This window comes from Pseudopipra pipra, chromosome 5, assembly GCF_036250125.1.
Source record: "Pseudopipra pipra isolate bDixPip1 chromosome 5, bDixPip1.hap1, whole genome shotgun sequence".
NCBI lineage: Eukaryota > Metazoa > Chordata > Aves > Passeriformes > Pipridae > Pseudopipra > Pseudopipra pipra.
In genome coordinates, this window is record NC_087553.1 from 34508678 (window position 1) to 34534666 (window position 25989).

General features: G+C 36.0%; 1 protein-coding gene across 3 annotated transcripts in view; it reads right to left on the bottom strand.

Moving 5' to 3' along the window:
- TMTC2 (transmembrane O-mannosyltransferase targeting cadherins 2) overlaps positions 1–25989 on the bottom strand; it is a 244885-nt gene that overhangs the window by 37821 nt on the left and 181075 nt on the right. For 2 of the 3 annotated variants that reach the window (XM_064655536.1, XM_064655538.1), the window contains 2 exons: positions 20235–20356; positions 6660–6741 (listed from right to left, as the gene is read on the bottom strand). In XM_064655536.1, coding sequence (XP_064511606.1) covers positions 6660–6741; positions 20235–20356 — 204 coding nt within the window. Of the gene's footprint in view, positions 1–6659; positions 6742–18941; positions 19014–20234; positions 20357–25989 lie in introns of those variants that run through there. The other variant, XM_064655537.1, reaches the window with a different exon arrangement.

Consider the following 25989-nt stretch of genomic DNA (forward strand, 5'->3'; position numbering starts at 1 on the left):
CTGCAAGACAGTTACATCTCCTTCCCATTTTGGGTCTAGGAATCCTGTCTTCCTGGAACTGCATTCACTGATATTGTAGGAGGAGCTATAAGCCATAGGCCAAACTCAGGACCCTAATTTGATGACACTGTATGCTCAAGACAGAGTGACCATTTCTCCAAAGACCACATATGTTCTATGAACATGTATCATTTGAGTATCATAAACTTGTTTTATAGTTTCCCTACAAAATCATTGTATATCAATGTTAGGATTTCCAAAAGATATAAAATGGAAAAACCCCCTTCCTTCGCAGAAAGGTTCAAGACTGTGTATTGGGAAGGCTGGCAAAGTGACTTAGTGATGGACATACTATATCTGGATGGCTTTGACTCCATCTCATCAAGGAATTTATTTTCTCAATACATAATCACCATGTAGGATCTGGTGTTCCCAGGGAAACAGATCCATGCACTCTTGTATTAATTATTTGGCATATATTGCACTTAGCTAACCTGTCAGTCAGGAATGGGACAATTCATTCACTGGAATTATGGATTGTGAATTTTTATTCATTTCATTGACAAGGATAAAAAATGGCCTTCCTATGGACTAGGCTGACATTTCTTCCATCAACATAAAACTCTCCTGAAGAAATTAGTAAAATTTCATTAGTAGGTCATGGTTGATGTTTCTCTTTCTTACAAATACAACACTGATATTTTATTTTTCTTAAGTACACTAGTCTTTTTCTTCATAAGATCTTTTCCTTAAAAATGTAGAAGAAAAATAAAGCTTTCCTGGGCTGCTCAGTGAATGAACAGCAAAGACACAAAGCTCCAGCACTGTGAATAATGTGACTATGTGGAAATGTTGATTCCACCACCTATTTGGGCAGCCTGTTCCAATGCTTGACAACCATTTCAGTGAAGAAATTCTTCCTCTTGTTCTGTTGCTAGTTGCCTGGGAGAAGAGGCCAATCCCCACCTGGCTACGAACCCCTTTCAGGCAGCTGTAGAAAGCCATAAGGTCTCTCCTGAGCTACCTCTTCTCCAGGCTAAAAAGCCCAGCTCACTCAGCTGCTCCTCACATGACTTACTCTCTAGACCATTCACCAGCTCCGTTACTTTTCTGTCAACATGCTCCAGCACCTCCATGCTTCCCTGTAGTGAGGGGCCCAGAACTGGACATAGCACTCGAGGTGTGGCCTCACCAGTGCCGAGTACAGGGGGACAATCACTTTCCTGGTCCTGCTGGCCATGCTATTCTTGATACAGGCCAGGATGCCATTGGCCTTCTTGGCCACCTGGGCACACTGCTGGCTCACGTTCAGATGCCTGATGACCAACTCCCCCACATCCTTTTCCACCGGGCCTCTTTCAGGCACTCTTCCCCCAGCCTGTAGTGCTGTAGGGGGTTGTTTTGACTGAAGTCCAGGACCCAGCACTTCACTTTATTATATCTCAGTCTAAGAGGAAACACCTAAAAAGAAAACTGAATTCACATGTAAATATATGAAAATTCTCACACTCACTAAGATATCTAAGTGTATGACTTAAAAAGCGAAAAAAATGGTGCTTGAAAATTCACTACTATCGTATTTCAATACAATTTATTTTGAAACTTAAACCACAGTAGTTCCAATTAATTTTCAGGCTGTGACATAGGAGTGGTTGGGCAGTTATCTTTGGAAATAAGATAGGTACAGAGTGCTCATAGGCTTAGATGAAAATTTAGGCATCAAAAAGGGCTAAAAGCCCTCTCCAGAAACAGTGATCAGAAAGACATAGGATGGAATTGAAAAACAAATACAGCGGTTAACAAGCTAAACTTGTTTAAAAAGAAACAGATAATATAAGAAAACCTATAAAAGTAACTCCTAAATTATCACAAATTCAAAAGTGAAAGACAATGTAAAAAAAGTATATTTGGGAACATGTTAATCTTTCTTCAATGAGAGTGTAGCTAATACACTTCAGTTTTACATAATCTGAAAGCCTCTTTTTCATTTTGTTTTATATTTGTAACTGGGAATGCACTGAAAAAGGCAGATGATCAATGTGAACTGCCTAATTAAGTGAATGCATAATTAATCTAATAAGAATAATCTATTTTTATAACAAAAAAGGATTTGTTAAACAATTTAAAGTTATTAGAAATAATGTATTATTCAAAGGAAACTATTTTAAAAGGAGGTCTCAACAGTGATTAATAAAACAGAGTTAATTTGAGCATCCCATTGGGTTCCCGACTTCCCTATTCCAATTAATCCATTACAAAAGTAAGGGAGAAGGGACCTCTGTACAGACATTTATCTTGAAACCTCACTGCTTCTTTCCTTCTCTCTTTTTTTCCCCACTGCACTTTCATTACGTTGGAGAGAGGCCATTGCATGCACTTTAAGAGGTACAGTGGCAAAATGTATTTTTAGCAAACAAATAAAATGAAGCATGCTTTAGTTGTGGGGGTTTGGTAGGGTTTTTGTGTGCTTGTTTGCTTGGTTGGTTGGGTTGTTTTTTTTTACTTTTAGACAATAAATTACAAGTTAAATAAGACAGTTCTGGAGGTACAGAAAGCCTTCAACAATTTCAAACTCCTTAATTACACTGCATCCTACTAACTGAAGAATTTATTTTTGTTTCTTTTCAAACAGATGAGCTCTTAAGTATTTCACTGTTTGAAATTCCCCTCATCTCTGTGCACTGACAAATTTCATACATACATAATCTTTCTTCAACTTCTACTGAGATAGGCTCAGTGCAGACACCAAGACTTCCTTTGTGGATGGTCAATACTATATCCAAAACCAAATAGTCTCTAGGCCATAAGGGCACTGGTCTGACCTGACTGAACATTCCTATGTTTGGCACATTTGTTAACAACTTTGATGTATTGACTCTTTAGATGCCATTATGTTCTTAAAATATTTAGAAGAAAGTTCCTTTGGCCTTGTATAGTTCATAGGAACCTCTTTGTGGTTTCTCGGATTGACACTTGGATTCATCTCATGTGATCACAGACATTTAATCGAGACAAGTAGCTTAGAATGAATCTCTTCTATGTCAATGGAGATCACTTCAATTCTGTTATCAATCTGTTAATGACAGATGTTACCAAGGTCTTGCAGGATTCAAAATGGCATACTTGAGTTAGCTCCTCAAAGTAAAGTGGGATGCATGAGAGCCAATATCTTGAGTAGGTGTGGTAAGACATTTTGAAGTAAACTTTCCCACAGGAAAAAGAAAGAATTCAAAAATAAATAATTTACTAGGTTCAACCTGTTTTAGTCAAAACTGTTCACTTTAAGTCATCTTTAACAAATGTGTATTAAAATATCCAATTAAGTCTCAAACTTTACCAGAGCATTCAAATTTAGTATCCAAAATAATTTCCTTCAAAGTTTTAGTTTAAAAACTTGTATGCTGTGCCAAAAATAATATTTTAATTGAAAGAGAACTAAAAAAGAAAAAAAATTACATTAGTGCTTCTGCAATCCTTCCTCTGTCACTTTTTCTTCTTCCTGATTCATATGAATTTTCTCTCTTTCATCTGTGAGGGGCTTCTGGTAGCATGCTGTGTACCTGAGCAGCTTGTATCATATCACCCATCAACACTCACATATTTGTAAGACAATGGTTTTGCACAAAGTTCAGATGTTCAGATAACTGGTGTATGAGAGGAGGAAAAGAAAGAAGGGGAAAAGAAACATGGTCAGGTGAGCAGCTGTCTGCATTTCAGTCTGAGAGGGGACTGCAATCCTCTCTGGTGACTAGAGTAAAAGCCACTTTGCCTTATGCCCAATGACATGGCATCACATCAGCAGTCCACAGCGATTTATATCTCTTCACCTTTTCCACTAGTTCTCCCTTCAGACATCTTCAAGCATAATAAGTCTGGGAAACACTGCTTCAAGCCTAAATCCACTGAAATCCAAAGTCAGCAAAGTACCTATACAAAACTGATTACAACGCTAAATTGAGAAATGTGCGGTGGTGGTATTATTCAAGGAGCAAACACAAAACTGCTCACCTCTCTCCAAATTTTCATGTGATCATTTTGCCTCCTGCACCAAATCGTACCCAAAAATAGCTTTGGCTTAAGGTTTGAATTAAATTATAATACAAATGTAAGCTTCTTAAAAGATACAGTATATTGACAGTTTTTCTCATAGCGTCAAAAAAAGTCCAAAAGGTTAAAAGTCAAAAATAACATCTGCACAACCTGGGAGCACAAATTATAAGTGTGTGCAATCCTGTGCACTTGGAAGAAAATCTACAGTCCATTTATTTCTGCTAATCCATCAACACACTGCTATGTCCCAACTGACCACTCTTTTCATTTGGCTGTTTTGTGAGGTATGTGTTTTTTTAGGACTGATGCCAACTACTTTATTCTCTGTTCCAACATCTTCATGCTGAGAAAAAAAGGAATCTCTAAGATTTACATGCAAAATACAGATGTATTTCCCCATAATTAAACTCCTGGCATACAGGATGTAGAATGTACCTGTGACAAGGTCCTGGAACAAATTAATGAGATGGAGAGATAAAGCTTAGTGTTCACTAGGGATTCCCATGTAATATTTGGAATGCCCCTGGTAACACACAATCCTCTTCAATTCAAGCAATAGGTGGAAGGGAAAAGAGAAATAAAGCTAAAAAAAAAGAAAGGGAAAAGGGAAAGAAAATAAAAAAAAGGATAATTTATTTCAAATTTTATGAAGTCCCATGCCCAAAGTGACAAGGATTTTTGAATCAGCTGTACTACACAGACACATAACCCAAGCAGAAGTAGACCATATCTTTCTCACAGATACTTTGATATAAACATAGAATAACATCGCTGAATTTGGTAAGGTGATCAGAAGTTATATAGGGAAAAGTTTTCACATGCATTCAGAAGAACTCTCTGTGTATAATGCTCCATGATAGAGAGCTAACAGCTTTACAGAGAACCTTCTTGTGTCTATTGCCTTTCAGCATCACATTTTACTATGCTGTTACTCCACTGACTAAATTTTTCCTTCACTCCTGAACTGCTGAGTAAAACCTCACTTATGTTGCAGTAATGACCTCTGCACAAGGACAGAAGCCACTTTTTGAACCTAGAAGACAACAAAGGAAAAGTCTGCTAATGTTTTTAGGGAACAATCTTATTAGGAAACAATACACCATTTTAATATTGTGATCTGGTAATAAAGCAGTCAATGTATCAGACATGAATGATGATTTCAATAACCGCGTTTTTAGTTTATAGGGCACTTGAAAATGAGACAGAGGGAACATTGCAGAAAAGGACAGACAAGTTGATGAAGTAATGAGAGAGAAAAAGAAAACAAGTCTAGATCTGTAATGAAATACACACAATCCTAAATGTCTTTTGCTGAGATGCATTGTTGAGACCTACCTTGAATTTGTATGCAATTAAGATTTCCTAATAACTAAGGATAGATTTCTTAATAACAAAGGCTGGAAGGGGTTTGAGTGGGATTCCAAGAAATAATCACCAGTAACTTTTCTCCATTGTCTTGAGGAATCGACTATACTTATATCCAATTGAAATAATGTGACTTATGTGCACAAATACCCCTATCAGATTTACCTGCACAGGCATAAATAGAAGACAAGGTCACTAACTGCAATGTTTCATAATGCAAAATAATGCAACAGTGGGTTACATTAATTTAAGTACATGTTCTATGTCCAAAGTTTGATTCTGGGAGTCTAACATACAGAATTTCATACTGCATAGGACCAAACAGAAATACATCATGTGAGCAATTCAGACAAAGATATCACATAGAGTAAAAATATGAGTATTATGTAGATTAATTTTTTCCCTTTGGCCACTCATTTTTATTTATTTTATATTTACTAGTTAGAATCAGAAGAGGAAATTAGAACAACATACAAAGATATATATAGTGTGCTTGTGGTTCCCTACCTTCTTCCTAAACTAAGATGAATCTTATTACTTACTTCCATATTTTCCAACTGGGACTACATTGCTTGCATTTTAAGATTTGTCTATTATCAGCTTTAAAATACAGAAAGAATTAGTCCACAAAGATAATTAATTTTGGTTCCTTGGGACTAAACACATCTGGAAATATTTTTTGCACATCTAGCAAAAACAATCCAAAGTTATAAAGATACCTTCAAATTCACTGTGTGCCATAAGCACATGCATGGTTTAGTAGGAAAGATATAGCCAACTTGTCAAAATCTTTTGTAATACTTAGGCATTTCAAGCCAAGAAGGTGCTGGGAAGGAGCTAGATATAAGGCCCATAAGACACTTTGAAATATAGAACTCATGCACACTAAAGTAAAACTTCTAGTTGCCCACCCACCGGCAACCAGCAAAGTTAGGCCAAAACTGTTAACAATAATATTCCAGGCCATGAAACTTTGACATATGGCAATAGTCACCTTTGTTCTTTCCCAGAGAGGGAGCAATACTGAAATTCCTCTCACAGGGGGAAAGCTATGCAAAATATGAAATTCTTCACTCTCCCTCTATAGTGATTAACAAGTTGAAATGAAGTTATACATGGTAGATTAGTTTCTTTCCCTTTAAAGAAGATATTTTGCCAGTAGCACTTTTCAAACCTTTAATCACTTGGAGAGGTTAACAGCAAGCCTGGAATACGTGTGGAAACCCTAGCTATCTGAAACATACCATAATGCATGTAGCAGTTTCCTTTGGTAGGATCCAGCTGAATAGCCTTCATGAAGTACTTTTCTGCCTCACTCTTGCGTCCCTTAAAAAAAAGGGGGGGAAAATTATTTTAACAGTGTGTCACCATGGAGCAATCACGTACAATTAAAATTTCCAAATTCCAAGCACTAGAGAAAAACAACTACTATTATCACTAGATTTAACCTAAATAAATATGAATGTTTAAGTGTTACAGGAAGTTTTGTGGTCAACTACTTATGCTGCAGATCTCCAGACTGAGGAAGAAATGTGTCCAACATCCTCAATGTCCAAGAAGTAAGGAAGCAGTAGAAAAGTATTGTAAAAAATATTGTAAAGAGTTTTGGGTGAACACCAAGCTCCATGCTACTTTTTTGGACAAGCATTACACTTACCCAAGCTAAAATCAGAGGAGAAGGTAGGACAGAGCTTTAGTCCTGCTTTAAAAAAAAAAAAAAAAAAAAAAGTGTGTGTGCGTGTGTGGGATGAGGAAAAAGCATGTTTTGCTCCTATGAAATCACAGAATAATAGAAATGCTCATGTTGGAAGGGACCCATAAAGATCACCGAGTCCAACTCCCTGCTCCTCGCCACACTACCTAAAACTAAACCATCCATTTGACTAAGAGCGTCATCCAGATACTCCTTGAGCTCTGACAGGTTGGGTGCTCTAACCACTTCCCTGAGTAGCCTGGTCCAGTGACCAGTCACCTTCTCAGCGAGGAACCTTTTCCCAAGGTCCATTCTGAACCTTCCCTGATGTAGTTTCATTCCATTTCCTCATATCCTAACTAACACTATATACACAGCCAAAGCTAAATAAATAGAAAATATTTGGGGCTTTACGGTGGAAAATAAAGAAATATATATTTCTGATGTTAATGTGGGAAGTAAAATTTCGTCAAAAATCAATTCTGTGAACCATAAAACATAACAGTAATAGAAATGGTCATTTTTAAAGACAATGGTTAATGGAATGACAAAATGGTCAGAAAAAAAAACCACAAACAAACCAAAACTCTAACAGAAATTATGGTAAAAAGAACATACATCTTCTAAGACAAGTTTCCTTATCAGTGAAATCACCAAACTAGTAAAGTTGCATCATTCTATACAAGTGCCAGAGCAGATCCATTAGTGGTCATTACTCTATTCTTCAAGAAAACAGCCTAGTCTGACACAGACACGAATTGTCATCATGTATTCAGTAAGATACCTCTGACCTGTTCATCCCTATCCCCATGAAATTAGTTGCTGTGGTTTTATAAAATAGAAGGCCTCCAGAACAAAGAACAGCTAAGCTTAACCCCTATGGAAGAAAGGCATTGTGGTCTGCATTTCTCAAGTTGCCTTGAGTGTTATTTCACAGATATAAGTGTATAGGCTTTCTAAAGTTTTGTGGTCTTGAAACAGACATGGCAAACATCCTGCACTATCCCACAAGTTAACATAGGAGTAATAACAAGATCTGTTCACGATTACAGTTGCTCCAGATCCTCAGTATTTTCCTCAGGGGCCTTAGAGACAATAAAATAGAGAGAAGGAAGTTGTGCAGCACACCAAGAACTATATCAAGACGAGGTTCCATCAAAACCATCATAGAGGCCATATTTTAAGAGGTCATCCTGGCATAGATACAAGCAGGATTAACAGTATTCCAGTTTCACAAAATGAATGTTCATTGGAGGTAAGAATTTAGCCTTATTATTTAGTAAACTTTCTTTGGCAAACTCATATTCCTTAAAGCCAAATCCACATGGCACAAGGGCCCTGCCAACCAAATGGTGCAACTACATGATAAGAGTGCATTATCTTATACTGCAGTGGTTCATCCCTGCCTTAAAAAAAAGCCAACCAACCAAATGAAAAAAACCCTAACAAACCCACAAACAAAAAGCCTAAAAAAAAAAGAAATATGACACATAGTACAGAATGATTTTTCCTCTTCTACTAGTGCAATAAAGATACATCTATAGATTAAACACTTTTTTTTTAAATAGCATACAACTACAGATGAGAACAAAAATTGAAGAAGAAAATAGTCATCAATTGAAAACACAATGTAAATTTGGGTCACTATAAAATAATTATTCAAATTAAAATAATTGGCAGGGGGAGGTGATAATCAAACACTAAATTTTGCATATTTAACTCCAAGGTTGGCAGTTTTGGTCTGGCAAAAGTTACAATGGCGTATCTAAGTCTAGCATTGATGCTTCAAAATGACAAGGACCAAGCATACGTATCATTGATATTGACAGAGTGAACATCTACATATTTTGCATAATTGCTTTTTTTTAACAGACTAACATCACTGGTTTTAGCTGGTTGCTCTCTGTGTCTATTTCTAGAACATAAAAGGACAGTTCATTGAATACAGTCACAAAATCATAGCTTCTGCCTACCGAACTATGACTATAAGGCCACAAACATTTGTCAAACATAATTAATTTTTATTTACTGGAATCAGCAAAAATATATGACTGCTCTACTCTTTTTGGCACTTTCCAAATGTCAGTACCTCAGAATAGATTTAATACACATTATTTTTTGTGTCAAATGATGTAAAATCCAATCAGTTGACAGAATTGGGCTATTTCACCATTAAAATTTAGCATTTGTCAGCTTTTTTCCAACTATCCAATGTGCACCTTAACTACCACAACAGAATGTACACACTGTGTAGTTAGCTTGACATCAATCCCTGCCATTGTCCCTTTCCCACTGTATGTTTTTGGTGCTAAATAAAACACATGGCATCAGGGAATAAAATTCTAACCTTTAATGAAAATCCAAATAATTGTTTAAACAGCTGAAAAATACTGATCTGGGGCAGGGAAGCATTTGGTGTGCATGTTCACTGTCATGTATATTGACCCATACAAATGCAGGCATTGAGAGTCACTGGAAACCTCACGATTTCTAGCAGTAGGGTGAGCAGTCATATATGCACAATGACATGCTTTGGCAATTGTACAAAGCAAAAAAAAATGTAAGTTTACTACTGCATGATAGCAGACTTATTTGAAGGATAAAAAAGTTATTCATAAATTTTGATGAAAAGACTTGATGGCTCTGAGGATCAATAATGGGATATAAAGTACCTTTCACCTGTTGGTCACCAGTATACATCTGGCCCAGGTCAGTAGCTAACGAAAAGGTGCTATCTGACAGCTACTGGCCTGCTCAGGAGAAATGAGTGGGTGGTCCTAGTCCAAGCCCTAATGGAGATCCTCTGCACAGACGTACTGGCATATTTATGGCTTTTCAATGCAGAGACTAACGACACGGAATCATAAAACCATGAATGTGAATCTCACTGCTAAGGAAAAAAAACTTAAACATGATGAAGACACTTTCATAACTGATTTGGAAGACTGGGCTGGTATTTCCCTTACTGGATCTGGACCTAAAGCATAAAATGAGGACAAACTTCCAGCAGTTTTCCATTAATAAAGAAAACTTCAGTCCCCCTCTCCCATACCCAAAAAAAGACAAATTTCCCATGATTACTCTCCTCAAGCAACACTAACGAATTTAAAAGGAAAAAAAAAAGCTTAAAAAGCGCAGCTAAGTGACACAGGGCTCTTACAACCTAGCACACAAGTTGTCTTGGCTTTCAGAAATACCTCAGCCATGCAGAGTTCAAATCAGAATGGCTGGTTGCTTGCAGTTTTGGAAGTCAGTTAATTGTTTAAATATTAACTCAGAAACTTGATTTATTTAAGTCTAGTTCTTTGTAGTTGATTGCAATTGCTAATATGGTCAGACATTGCTTAAATGGGCTTTCCTACAAATGGCTGTTATGATCACCATGATAAGTGAAAGAGAGCTAGCTAAAGGCAGCTGATATATTAGTAAAGATTTTATTCTTAAAATATTAAAAAACTGAGGACAAAACTACCATTTCGATATTCATCCCAAATTTTTTCCTCACTTTGCTGGTAAACTGTGCCAAATCCATGTTGAGGCAGCTGTTTTACTTCAGGCTGCTGGAGGTCCAGGGACCCTGAGATGGTAGTAAAACTGAAAAATACAGCTGAGCAGCTCTGAATAACCCTCTTGTGGAAACTATGATGACACAGTGGCAACCAGTAAGGTGGTTCAACAAATTAGGTGGTCTCTGCAATTTGAACCAACTTTATATGTCATAAATATTAATTATTCTTCAAAGTTTACAAGGGTTTCACCAATAGGACAGAGACTTCATTCTTCAACATAGGGGTTTTTTCTGAGCTTAAACTGGTAATTATGTGATTGCATTTGCATCGCAGATGCAGTTGACTGTCATTTTCCAGGTCTGTTCAATGTATCTTTTTTTTTGGCAAGCATTTACATTTTTAATTGAATTATGAAAAGATTTCATAATGGAAGGTTGATTAAGCTGTGGACACTAAATATAAAAAAAACATTATTTTACATATTTTCTTCTTCCTCTCTAGGACATTTTAAAGTCACAGACAGAATACGCAAGGATAGTAAAGAAGTCTGAACTGAACCTGTGACTTCCTTTCTATGTCTCCTTAAGTTATTGCAGACCTGCATAACTGTTTCATAACCAGTTCCTTTCGCCTTACAAAAGTTGTGATAGGACAGGCAAAATACTATTTAAGTGGTGCAATAATGAGGAAATTAGTAATATATTCTTCAAAAGCTTTTACTTAGCTGGACTAAGAAAACAGGAACTAGAGAGCTGTATCTTAGAATGATGTCACTGGCATAGGCAAGCTCCCCACCCCTTCCTTCTCTAAATATTAATAGTTAAGAAACAACTTTAATATCTAGTATTTAGTAACTAAAGAAATTCCTTTTCTCTTCCTTTTGCTGCTATTTCTACAACTCTTCCATCTTCACTCTGAATTACAATGTAAATACCTTGCATCATAATTTGTATGTGAAATGCTAGTGCAAATGAAATATACAGGACTTGCATTATCAACATCAAAGGTCCAAAATTTATCTCAGGTTCTATACTTTCTGTGCATTAAGGAGATAAATCTTGCCTCTTTGTCTCATCCTTATTATCATAAAATAAAAGCAACTGAACATGGCAGAGAAGCAATTACTTCTAAAGGTTAGCATCTGTCCCAGAGAAACACACATATGAGGCAAGATTTGTAAGGAGGAGTGAATGAGAAGCAATATATATTTCACTAGAAAAACAAATAGTTGTGGAGGGAGGAGTTTAAAGTCATGCAGAGCTATTCTTTGTCCAACTAATATCAGTAGGCTTGTAAAAGATGCTATCTTCTTAAAGTTTTCCTCTCTCATATCCTTAGATGACCACAGTGAGAAACAATACTGATACTAGTTCAGGCCTCAAGCTTTGTCTCTCTAGTATGTTCAAGAACATAATATTATTTCTCTTTGGTGTAATATATTAATCTCAGTGTATGGATGCATGAATTAGATTACTCTGGAGGAAATTAGGTAATAAATCTGTATCTACCAATCCATATAATTTACCACCTTTATAATAAATGTGAGGCAACATTCTCATTATTGTCCAGTGTAACACATCCACATAACCTCATCACTGAGGTCATGACTGACATTCTCCTTCCCAGTCATTTCACTGGACCAGGGTCCTCACACACACATGAGTCTACACATGCTGCTTGTGTAATCCAGTACATTGCTTTTGGAAATAAGCCTTGGTAGGATCAATAAAATGTAACATCTTGTTTTAGTTTAATCCTCTATTTGCACCTTAAGTGGTTAACTTCCATCTTAATATATCACATTAGTCCTCCTTCAACCACATGTGGATTTTTGCTGAGTAAAAATCCATCTACTAGCTTCACTGAGATTCTACTGAAGTCGGTATAATTTTTCTATGAGCTAGGGTTAATTTAGAGAGTAGTAACAAACTGGGTTCTTGAGTCTACATCTACAGGGATAATTTAAGGCATGATAACCAGAGAGCTGAGATTTAAGCAGTGCCCATTGATTTTGGAACTTCAGTATTTTTGAATGTGACACCACTACTTATACATAGATTTAGAAATTTAAAGCACAGCTCACAACTTTACTGTCTTGGAGTGTGATTGAGAGACTATTAAGGTGATATATTCTTCAAGTAAAGTATTACCTATCAAATTAATCAGTAATATATTAAAGCTATTTGACATCCGTTTTCTTGTTTTATGTGTCTCCTATCACAAAAAAATTCTTGTTCTAATAAAGTATCCAAAATAATATAGAAATTTAGGCATAAGATTTTTTTCCCCTTGGAGTTTGTTTTTTTTTCTTTTGGCTGTTCTGTTTGTTTGTGGGTTTTTGTTTTGTTTTGTTTTGTTTCATTTGGGATTTTTTTAATAATTATATATCTATTTTTTAGTCTTTCTTTTGGGGGCAACTCAAAGTCTATAAGAAATTTATGTCATTACATCACTGTGGAAACAAGAAATATTGTGGACAATCTTAAGTAAACTTTTAAAGAACAGATTTCATTCTACACCTTGTGATTTATTCACTGTCTAGAGCCATACTGAAATGTTCACCTTGGTCATTAAGCTTTAGATTATTTTGTATCAAGAATATGTAATCAAATGTTAAGTAAATTTCCATGTTAGTCCATTCCTTTTCCATTCAGTCTTAAACCACATTTTATATTTTCTGATAAAGTAATGTATTAATATCTACTCATATTTCACTGGTCAGTCAGTAGAATATAAATTCACTATCTTCACATACTGTTTTCATTGAGTCCTATGAATTTCTTCTAAGCTAAATTTGGCCTAGATAATGCATTTTTCTGTGATTACTGACAAAATTACTACACACAGAGTAATTACGGGTGACCAGCAGCTATATTCAACCATGTAACAAAACAAAAAGATCTCTCTTGGTGGGTTGGAGCTGACGATCTTTAAGGTCGCTTCCAACCGAAACAATTCTGTGACTCTATCATGAAAGCAGTTCATCCTGTGTCAGCAATGTTCTCTATAAAAACACTTAAATTTATGTTGAGTAAAGCGAGAAGTTTAGGGCTCCCCCTTTCCTGTCTACAGGAAGTTAGAAACACAATACAGAAGATGAGATCCCTAAAGGAGGTTAGTGAGGGGTTATGTGCCTAAATACCTGTTCCAGAGTAATTTATGAACTAGATAGATACATTATATTTAAATGAAAATGCTCTGCTTTACAATTAATTCTATTACAACTGGCATGCAGCCAAGCATATGTCCTAAGGGGACTGAAAAGTATATCTATGGATGCAATACTTATGGCATGCAGCCAAGCTCAGAAGAAATACAAGCTCAATGGATGTCAGCTATTGAAATTTCTGTAGTTCGGAAATCCAGTCATTCAGCCTGGAGGTGTTAAAGATCCAGATATACCAGATAACCAATCCTTAAAAAAGTAGTGCTCACAGTTCTGAAGTCAATAAACATGATTTTCCACGTTGACAAGGGAAACCCATTCCTCCTACACCCTACAAGTGAATTGCTTGCAGGCTGGAAACAAAAATGAAAACAACTTCTGGCATTTTGCAAGTTCAGAACTAAATACAAACTTTGCGCTTGGATCAGTTTTAACTCTCCAGAGATTTCAAGTGGCAAGAAAAACCACAGTGTTTGCATCAGCCTCCAAAGTCAAACTGAATACAAGACAGAAAAGCAGCAGTGGCTATTGCTTGGTTTAACTCGATTTCTTAGGGAGGGCATTCTCCAGGGTTCAATGTCATTTATACATTGCTATGATGTGAGTTCAATTGAAATATCCAATTTGCATTGAAAAATTTTTCCCAGAAGCAGTACTAAAAGCCAAGGGATTTAGTCTCCCAAAATGAAATACCTAACAGTTTTGTTGACCTAATTAAATTTACCTGTTCAGATAATGCCTTTTCATAAACTAAAGATTTCTGTATATGTAGGCATTTATCATTCACTGAAGTATTACTAAAAATATTTTTGTTTATTTTAAAGGTATTGATTACTGAAGAAGAGATAAACTGTTCTAGAAAATCATACCTAGATTTAACATAAAACATTTCAATTGCTATGTCTTAAAAAGTCATGAGTCTTTTGACTTCATGACTATTCTCCCTCATTCCTGCTTTCTTCCAATTTGTGTAAATCTAGAAAGAGAAAAAAAGCAGCAATCAACCAGTGATATTAAAAAATTACAATATGACAGAGTTTTCCAACAGAAATGCAAATTTCCTTTCTGTGCTGAAACACCAGTAGCAAGTAATTACAGAAATAGTAAACGTTGAATTAGTCTATTGCACTATGTTTCCATTTTCCCCTGCTGTCCCATTTTTTTCTGTTCTTCCTACCTTCCATTTATTTCTGTGTTGTTGTTTATTTATATTTATTTTGAGATGACAGTCAAGAACTACACAAATTACTGAATACAGTAGGATATTTGACAGTGGCACTCTGAGTAATTTCACAACTAACCAAAAATGGCAGAATACATCTCTAGCCTTCTGTCTGTCACGAACATAAGCAACAAACAACTGCAGGAAAAAATATGGTCACCCACTGAGGAGAAATTATTTTGAAACTTAAGAAAAGTATTAAACTTAACTGTTGATACTTGAATGTCACAATCCTGTTACTTTTATTTTAATCCAAAACACTGCCTGTCTCTATCATGTCTATGACTGTTTTTTCCCAAACCCCCTTGAAGAAAACATTTTAAAATAAAATATTTTAGATTTTAGGGAATCTTCTAGGATGACTATTATTGACTTTAATAGTTCGGAGCTGCAGCACAGAAATTTTACAAGGCAAAGTAAATTTTTCTTACAGCACTTTGGGTGATTTTCCAAGCCAGTAAAAAATAGGAGATTAACAGCACTGTGTGGTGCCATGTAAAATGCAAGAAAACACTGTGCAATTTTTTCCAGAGAAATATAGTGAAGCTTGTAATTCCCAGATACAACACGCTAAAAGTTACAGTATGAGGCTGTCCCTAAGTACTCTAGCAACTACAGGCACTATTGCAAGCTATGCAGGGTGGTTTGTGGGCTCAAGTTCACTCAAAACAGATAAAACTTCAAAACATTTATTTATAAGTGAAATAAAGCTTCTCAGACTAGCATGCTACTATAACAAGCATTCACTGACTGATGGCAGAGAGGTCAGACATTAGGAGGGACGGTTTCTTAGTCTTCTCTTTAGGACTACTAAAGTGAGAGGAAGAAAAAAAATTAAAAGCCTTACTTGTAAATGATTTTTTTTAGGAGAATAGACAATGCTTTCTCTTCTAGAAGATCTGCTCGTATAATGGAAAATGAATTACAGTACATACTCAAGGCATCACCTGGCATTGTCAATTTTGACAGACTCATTTTATCTGAAAGTTGGGAGCCTTGCAATTTTAAAGCCTTTTAAAAAATTATGCTTTTCTTTGTGATATAGAAATAAATCACCTAAGCAAGCAACAAGGCTCAGATGCTGTGGTACCAAGCTGCTGTGCTAGCAGGAGATTGGATAGGTCAACTAACATGTCACATTGACAAATAAATTCTATAAGTAATTTAAGCAGCTTAACAAGTTAAAGGTATGAAAAGCACATGATGCTAAAGCACTACAGTTCTAACCAGCTACATGTTCTTTCAAAAAAATAAAAGAAGCACAAACTTAAGCCCCAGACAACTGGCTATTTTCCAATTATTCTACTAGCTGAGTTACTAATCATGTTTTTCAACCACTAAATTATGCTATCCTAATGTACTTTCAAGAAAATTGTAGCTTAGTGAGCTGTAACTTTTAGATATGAACATATAACATGATCCAATACAGGAGTTAGGAAATTCTTGTGACTTATGATATTAGGTAACAAGACCGTAAATTCATTAGCTATTCCTCTGGAGCTCTTAAGTTGGTCTGTTTTTTCCTGCATATACAGCAGCATGCACAAGTCCACCTGGCATTTCTTGTATCTTTTCCAATATAAATGATGCTATGATTCTATGTCATGCTGCTTTTAGTAAGCATTAATATTGGCAACAGACTTGAGGAGGCATAAAAGCTGGGGTTAAAATTAAGCCACTTCATTGGAATTAAAGTCAGGAAGTAAAATATATCTGAATTTGTGAACTTTATAGGTCTGACTTTACTGCTAGGGGGTTTTACATTAGAAATGCCTTTGGCTGGAACTTGAGAACTTCTCTGAAACTTACCTCCTCTCCTGCCTTACCCCCCATATTCACTGACAGAGAAAAACTTTCTATCTATATTAGCACCTACGTGCACCCTTCACTTCATCAACAATCTCACATTTCTCTCCTGGAAAAGAGACACTGAGAAGTGTTATCAACAGTTTCATCTCAGCACCTATATTCAGAAACAGGTTTGTAAAAAGTTTGAACATTTGGTTACAACAGAAGTGGGGGGAAAAGCCTATCAAATGTCTCTCCTCTAACATCCAAAAACTAATTGAATTAGGGCCTTTCTCTCTCCTAAATTTACAGGCTGTGAGAAAACGATCATGAGCCCAGGTAGAAAAATATAACAGAAGTATAAATCACAGTGGTACCTCAAGTTGGGAATGGGCTGAAACAACTATGCCAAAGGCAGCAGCTCTAATCTGAATCCCAAGGAAGTCTATGAAGATTTCCAGGAAGCATGTCAGTTACAGCAATCATATATTTGCAATGGAAACTAATACTAGGACACTTCAGTATATCGGAAACTAACAACATTTATTTAATGTGAATCACTGAGCAGACAGTAGACTGCAAAACTGATTAAGAAAAAGTGACCAACATGGAGACAAAAATCCATATTTTACTGCCAAATCTCTTGATTATCCATTTTTCTGTTGAATGTCTTTTCAGACTTTGTAGTTGAAAGAACTAAGTGAAATAAATGTCAATTTTCAATAGACCAAATATAAAGGAACTTTATTTTTCATGAATGAAATAACCACCTGAAAAATGTTCTGCCATCTCTAATTACTTTGTCATTAACACGTTGCCTTGCCATATGTTTATGAAGTCCTACAAGTCAACAGGACATCAGCACCATCTTTTCAGCTTATGCTGCTGTCAGTAGAATGGACATCAACCCTATCTGTACAGATTGCCATGAATATGAGAAGCAACAGTAATAAAAGAAAAAAGTGCCAAGAGATGATAACAAACAAACGTGATGAGAATAGACTACAATTATGGTACAGAGCAAGTGTAGGTAAGCAAGTGTGTGTTGAGAAAAGAAAGGTATTTTATTGCCTATCACAGTGCAGCATTCAGTGTTCAAAGGTGTACACAGCTCTTCTCCTCCATGCTAATGAGACACACTCTTCCATAAACACATCTCAGATGCTCAAGGCACAATCTACCTCACACATATCTTGAATTTATATCCCTGGAGAAAAGCAAAGAGTTCAATTTTACTATAAGGATTCACATACATTTTTCATCACTTCCTTCTAAATAATAATGGCACTAGTGTTTAATCCTATACCTGCACTTTCATAATGAGGGAACAAAATAAAAGAATTAAAAGATTAGTGGCTCGCTGTGTTTGTACAGTTCTGGGATTTGGGGATTCTGTTATTTTGAAGAAAACTGTGAGACTTTGTTTCCCAGAACCACTGCAAGACTTTCCCTAGCAGACCTCATATTTCACACACTCAGCAGTTTTCAGAAAATTAACCAGAAGAGTACTGGGGCGGGGGGGGAGGGGAGTGTGGAAGAGGAAAAAAAAGAATGGATTTTAATTGAGAAAACTCTTTTCTTCCCGTTCTGATTCTGGCCAGGGCAGGATTAATCTTCGCAGTAGCCAGGAGGGGCATGGCTGGAACCCACAGGTTATCCTATACTACCTCGTTATTTTCTGGGGATAGGGAAGGGGTCCTTTCCAGGTCACGGAGCTTGGCAGTGTGGTTGGAGGTTGGATATGGTCAGGAGTTTCTGCCTGGTGAGCATTCCCATGTGAATTGTTCACCTCTCTTGTACAATTTGTTATTAATATTGTTGCTGATACTGTTCATTTCCATTGCTGTTTCCATTAAATTGTTCTTATCTTTACCTCTTGTGTCTCCAATTCTCTTATCCATCCCACTGCAGTGGGAAGGGGGAGGGAGAGGACAGAATGAGTGAGTGCACGTGGTTTTGAGTGTTTCAGAGGGAACACTAAATTGGGAAATATCATTCCTAAACCATGACTTTCCCACAGCAGTTCCAATAAATTAGAACTTTTGTGTCAAAGATCTGCTAAGAAGAAACCAATATCTGACTTTCTCCTATTATTTTTAGATGCAAGATATAAAGATATCTGCCAGCAAAGCAAGGTATAACTTACCTGTAGTTCTATTTCAGAGGAAGGTAATCAGTGAGTGCATGTATTTGTCAATATTCCAGCAATTTTAACTGTAACTGGAAATTGTAACAAAAAAATGCCTTTTCAGGAGCTGGAACTGACAGGCAGTGGGGATATAAAACCACCATCTTGACTTCCATTACAAGTTAAACAATTCCCATCCAGGTAGCTTTTAATCAAACTCTGTATTTGACATTACATGATAGCACTGATAACTTTTTAATTCTTTCTAAGTATGTTGTCACCTGTTACTCATACAGAAAACTTCTGTTCTAATTTCTCCCCCTTTTCCAAAATCAGATACTTTTAGCAGTAATGGATCTGCTGAAATTAATTATGAGCTGTTGTTTTCCGCTGGATATCTACCCTGTGTAAAAGGACATTTTATGCTTGAAGACTAGGCAGCTTATAATCAAGGTCATAGAAAAAGCTTATTGCTAGATGAAAACCTGAGGAAGATACTCAGGCTGAGGCACAAGGACTAAAGAGCCATACAGAGGTTTATCAGTAGAGCACAGAAAGCAAATATGAACCCTCTAGGGTGAACAATGAAAGCAAATGTAGAATAGATACAAATGAAAGAGGATATTGGTCAGAAAAATGGCAATGAGAAAATGTGAAATGAAAAGCAATTTTAAAACAGAATTGAGTGAATAAAATAGAAATGCATTTTCATTTTCAAAATGTGTGAAAACCAAGAAGGGCCTGGCATTCTGCTATAATTATCATATGGGGCTAATTTAGCTGAACCTACAAGCACATCTACACTCAAAAGGCAAGCAAATTTTACAGAAATAGAAAAGCCCAACTTTTCTGATTTTTTTAGAATAAGCTTTTAGTAGTTGAGTAGTTCTTTTCACAGGCTCAAAGAGATACTCCTAAAGAAGTGTAAATTCAAAGCATAAGTCATGTTATTCACAAAGCATAGGTGGCACCCAGCCACAGGCTGCTACAACAACCCTGAGTCAAATGCTGAACACCTTACTGAATTAAATTATTACTTGTGATAAGGCTTTATCAACCCCTTACTGTGCATTATAACGTTCCTATGCTATTTTAACTGTTTTCTTCTGGCACAGAGTTGGCAACACTTTAAGAATAGATACAATGTCTCACAAAAAACCCCAATGCTGTCAAAATCCCTAATTAAAAAGAATGACTGAAATAGTGGGAAAAATAGGGCAATAAGCAATTTTCAGGCCAAAGCCTTCTTGTCCCTTTACCTAACCTACTCTAAGGGCCTGGGACCAGTTCCCAGGAGCTGCTGATAAACTCACCGTCAGAGCCAGCAGTTTTCCATAGGTGAGATGGGCTGGGATGTGGTCGCTCTTGGATCGCAGTGACTCCACATACCAGTGCTCTGCTTCTGGTAGCCGGCTCATTCTCATATAGGCTTCTCCTACAGGGGGAAACAAATGCTGGTGAGAATATTCAAAATTTCTCAAGGCTTCTATAATTTGTTACCTCATTTATAATCTTCTATGTTTTAAATGTGTAAATCTTGAAAAAGATGAAGTGATTTGAAAACTTGCAATGACACACATACACGCAAAAAAAAAGCCTTAGAGATGCTTGAATGAGGAGATTGAGTTAAGACTTTATTAGGGCTGAAGAGCATGGTTGAGATGAAACTCTTGCTGGAACAGAATTGCCAGAGAGCGCTCCAGATGCTAAGTTTCAGTCAAAAGTTTCAAAATAACGTAAATTTTACCGATCTACTGCAGAAAAGCTACTTCTTTTCCATCAGTCTACCTTGATGGAATGTAGCGTGGAATAGCAAGAAGAAGACAGAAAATATTTTCATTTAATCACAATAAATCAAGAACCTATTTTGTTTTAAAAACTAGGGAAGTTTAAGAAAACAGTCCCAAAACTGTATTGGTGTGAGGAGCAAGACATTAAAAAACCCTAATCTCTGAATGTAGTTATATTAGGTCATCTGCCACATTCTTTTTTTTATTATTATTTTAAAATTACTAGTCTTAGGAAATCACATACCAAATGACCAAAACTGGACATTTTTCAAAGTGAAATACTTTACTGTGAGAGGCTGAGGCAGGCAAGAAGAACAGGTGAATGGGATGTCAGAAAACCATATACTGTTATACAGACAATTGTAACCAAAATTTCTGAGGAAGAGTTTAGCACACACAGAAAGACAATCTCTTTCTTCAAGAAGCAAACAACTAAATCTATCAAAGGTTGGAATCAGCAATATCAAATGTATGCAATGGTGAAGAAGAGCAGCTTTCAGATTAATACTCTGCATTTACACAGCTCTTTCACAAGGGCTCTAGATATAAATGTGCCCTTCCCTAGGTCAATGACAGACTGAAAATGCCTACTGGAGATTCAGGATTTCATAATCTCCCCAGCTGATCCATTTCAAATAAATGGCTAAGTATCTTCCCAAAATTATGAAGTCACAGTTTATCAGGTGCTACTACTGGAGGATCAAGAGAGGACTACAACTGACCCATGTAAAGGTCAGCTAAGTCTGCCTCCAGGTGAATTACTGCCCCCAATTATGCACTACATGTAAATTAATAACATGTGAAGGCATCAGGGAGAGAGAGGGACCAATGTTCTTTATTTAAGCTTGAAGCCAAAAACCACACCCCCAAAACTTGGAGAAAAAGATGCTCAAAGAAGTAAAATAAGGAACTCATACCTATCAAGTATTTACAGAGGCTATGAAGGATTTTCTTGATGAGAGAAAACTGGACAAGGCCCAGTGAAGTTTAGTTTTTTGGGGTTTTTTTTCGGCTATTTTTGTCACCAGAGGATCTGGATCCCAGGCAAAATGTAGAACATAAGTTTTGAGCTTGAGTTAGGGTGCAATGCATGCAAGATGACCAAGCCACAGCCCACAGATAAAATGAGCATGATGTAGAGTCAGAAGTCACGTTGAGCTAAGGCTAAGGGAAGGCAACATGATTTTTATGAACAAATAGAGTTTTTTTCCAAAAAGAGGTGCAAGCCTACAAATACAACAGACCAGGATTTCTAACTCAAGGATCTACAGAGCATTCTGTATTCATGCACTGGTCTTGGATATCTGATTACATACACAGAAGCAGATGATATTTCAGTCCCAATACTCAAGTAATTCTGCTGCTGTTTAGGGCCAAACTAAAAGAACAATTGAAAAAAAAAAAAAACCAAACCAAAAAACAACAACAACAACAAAAACAAACAAAACCCAACCAAACAAAACCAAATTAAAATTAAAAAAATCCAAACATGTAAGAAACCCCAAAAGAACATGAACACCCTCAAAACTCATGATCACATTCAGTGATATTAACATCACATGAAGTTTTCTCACTATGTCAGCACTCAAAAATAAGTGACATAACATTATACCCTATAAGCAGAAAACAAAGTCATGAAGTGTTGAAAGGATGGAATAAGCCAGAAGCCAAGCTATATGCTCCCCTCAACTCCTCTCACTAGCTGCATGCTTTATGGCAGAATGTTTAATAATCTGATTGCATACTGTTTTTCCCACAGGCCTCTGCTTCATTTAGCATACCGGAAATGAGGAATCCATATTGTCCTTTTCTTTAAGTGGAAAATTCCAGCCCAACCTGTTACAGCTTGGCAAAGTTTCAAGCAATTAACAACAAGATGCTCTAAAAAGTAATGTAAGCAGCCAAAAGAGATGGAGCTATTATCTACTGGTAGTAAAGGCTGAATGTACTGCCAAATTTCAAATAGATCCAAGGTTCTCATCTATTTTCCATGATGGATTCTGATATAAGAAGAGATTAATATCTTTGGAGTACTGGCAAATTCAATTTTTAATAGGCTTTAATAGCTCAACTACTTTACAGGCTAGCTACTTTACAGGATATTTCTGAGTGACGCATCTAGAAAAAAAGCTAAAATATGTCAATCTAAATGTCAAACTGTAGAGAAAGAAACTGTATTCCCCTGAAGTCTTTGCAGGGAATTCTCTATAGCTGAACATTTTTTTCTGAGGAGCCTATTTTCTGCCTATAAGCCCCGCATAATCAAGAATTGCTATATTATAAGTAATTAGAACATATCATTACTACAGAAGGAAATACTGTTAGGGGGGCTTGTTATTAATTACATCTTATAAATGATTTGCAGTGATACCCTTATCTAAAAAGAAATCAAAGTTGAAAACTGAAAATGGCTCCTACCACTGCCATACTCAAAGACCAGAATAAAACCAAGCAATGGGTAACTGAATTGTTAAATCAATCAAGTGATTTTATGCATTAGACTGAAGCAATTTAATAACAGCTATTCCAGCCTAAGATAATTTTCCAACAATGTCAGAGAAAATATGTATGAATTGATTTCTGCCATTCAGGTTGTATTTGTGCGTCTGAGATTAAAATAAGAATAATAATATTTGTCATTTACAATCATGCATTTTTACAGACTTGCAACACAAGTGAATTTAGCCATTAGAAAGATAACAGTGTCCATTGGCAGAAAATATGTAAACCAACAGCACACACATAAGCAGGTTTCTATATATAATTTAACAATTATTCATTTTTCAAAATCTTTCCAAATTCACGCTAAAGATCCGAAAGATCACACACAGACACTTTATTAATGACATCAGATCTATAAAGTTCAACGGAGGCAACAACAACAGAGAAAGAAATTCATGGTAGTGGAAACCTTAAGACATAAATTGACAGTTATTTCCATTCTCTAATCTGTATCAACATGCAGACATGTGCAGCGTTGCCTGCACAATGAGTGGTGGTAATAGATTCAATAGCAGACTGGAGTAAAATGGGACAAATCAGTAATTCAAAACTGCTTCTATTTTTAAGGGGGTTAGTTCAGTTAATATTTTCTGAGTTTTATGAACCATTTCTTGGCTTATTCTACAAGAAAGAGCATAGATTATTAAACTGTAACTTTCATTTATTAATGTAGTGCAAGAAGAACATTAATACGCAACTGAAACAGTATTTAAAGAAATGCACATGAAGTTCATTAACACTTCTATTAATACTTCCAAAGAAATGAGAAATAGGATACCTTTCAACTAGATTTACACCACTGTAACGAAAATCCTTATACTCAGGTGGATTTTATTTGCCACAGAGACAGATCACTTGCAAGACTACCATTCACCTACAATATTTTCCCATATTTCCTCAGAATTCTTGGAATTTAAAAATAATCCTTCGAAATCAACAGAACAAAATAAAACCCCACCAAAATAACAGAACAGCCAAAACCTCCTCACTAAAATGATGCCAGGACATTAATTATAAATAACAATATTTAATTAACATATCATTAAAATAATTAACATATAAGTAACAATAATTAAACCCCAATAACAATCATAATAAACATTATTTATATTAAATAATTAGGCTAATAAAATATTAGCTTGCTAGCAGCTATTTCCCCTGAAAGGCTAACTTCTTACTGGATAATTAGGTAGAATGTGATTTTAAGGAAAAAAAAAAGGACACGATTTTCTAATACATATCATACGTTGTTAAAAGGTAAAATCAGGTACCATTTACATCAATGTATATTACATGGTTCTAGATTAACCTCTCACCTACTGATTTCATATTTGTTCTGTTTCAGAGGTAATCACACCAAGCAAAGGCCATGTCCTGGCAGGGAGTATGCTAGACTTTCTGATGAGCAAGTGCAGTAGAACTGTGGATGTAATAGCACTGTGCCTCCACAGATGTATTCTACCCATATTTTCAGGTTAAGAAGATATGTTCCTCCAGTGGTCCTCCTTTTAGGACCCCAAAAGATATTGTTGAAAAGACAACCAAAAAATTATCTCCATAAAGGAGACAACGCCCTTCAAATTTCTGAGTGGTAAAAATTTAATATGGAAAATATAAAATTTGGCACGGACAAGACACCAGATGTCAAAGTACAAGGGAAGATGGAGATGCCCTTTGAAAAGAAAAATCTCTAATATATACATTCAGTCAGGATTTAAATTTCATTTTTCCATCGTTCTTTGAATTGGGAATATGAAGAAGTTGCGTCAGAAAATGATGGAGAGGTCTGCAACCCTGTGTGCCACAATACCACAGGGAGTTTGTGTCTTTGATAATGCAACTATGCAGCTTTGTACAAATCAAGGCTGCAGATGTGCCTACCATAAATGCACCTCCCCAGATATATGACTTCCTTCTTTTTTCCCCTTCAGTACCAGTGCATAAAATAACATAATAAATCTGGAAGCACAGTTTGATGTTATACTATACTGATGTTTAAGATATACTGTAAAAGATTAATAGTTTTGGTTATAAATATGCAGTGCATGCACATCTTCTCTGAAACAGCTGAAGCATGTGAACATAATGAGCACCAAGTTCTGCATAGACTAAGCATATTCTGCTTGGGTTTTTTTCCTTTTGCAGAACAATCTCCTTGAAGATTTCAAGGAATGTATTGTATTTTAAGAGGGCTTTTGATGGATGGGAGTCAATCCACATTTACTTTGGTAAATCCACATTTTACTTTGTTACTGAACAAATTTTTATAGGCCTCAATTAGCCAAAGCAAAGCCTTATCTGATTTAATTAGACCACTAAGCTACTTTTGAAGGAAAATACTCATAGAAAACAGATATAAGTGAAAGGCAAAACAAAATCAGATGCAGCATGGAACAGCATGGACTTTGCACAGCTGTTTCCTGTTGTAGAAAGGCTTCTAGTGAAAGAAGTATATACTGACAAAAATAGAGGCATTGAGCTCACCTGAGATAGATGATTTTATTTTCATGCCAGTATAGGTTTCTTTAAAACACTATTAATAGAAGCACTCTCCCTTAGAAACATGCCTAACTGGGATTTATCTAGTCCAATTTCAGTATTAGACCTTTTTTTCTTCTGCATATGTTATGATTATACTTATTTTCATATAAAACCCCAAATGTTTAAAATGCAAATGCATTTCAGGCTTAGACTCAGCTTTTTCAGAATATTGCCCAAGAAAACTCAAGCATTTCACATGAACTTATACATCAATAATTCAAAAAGACAAAACTAA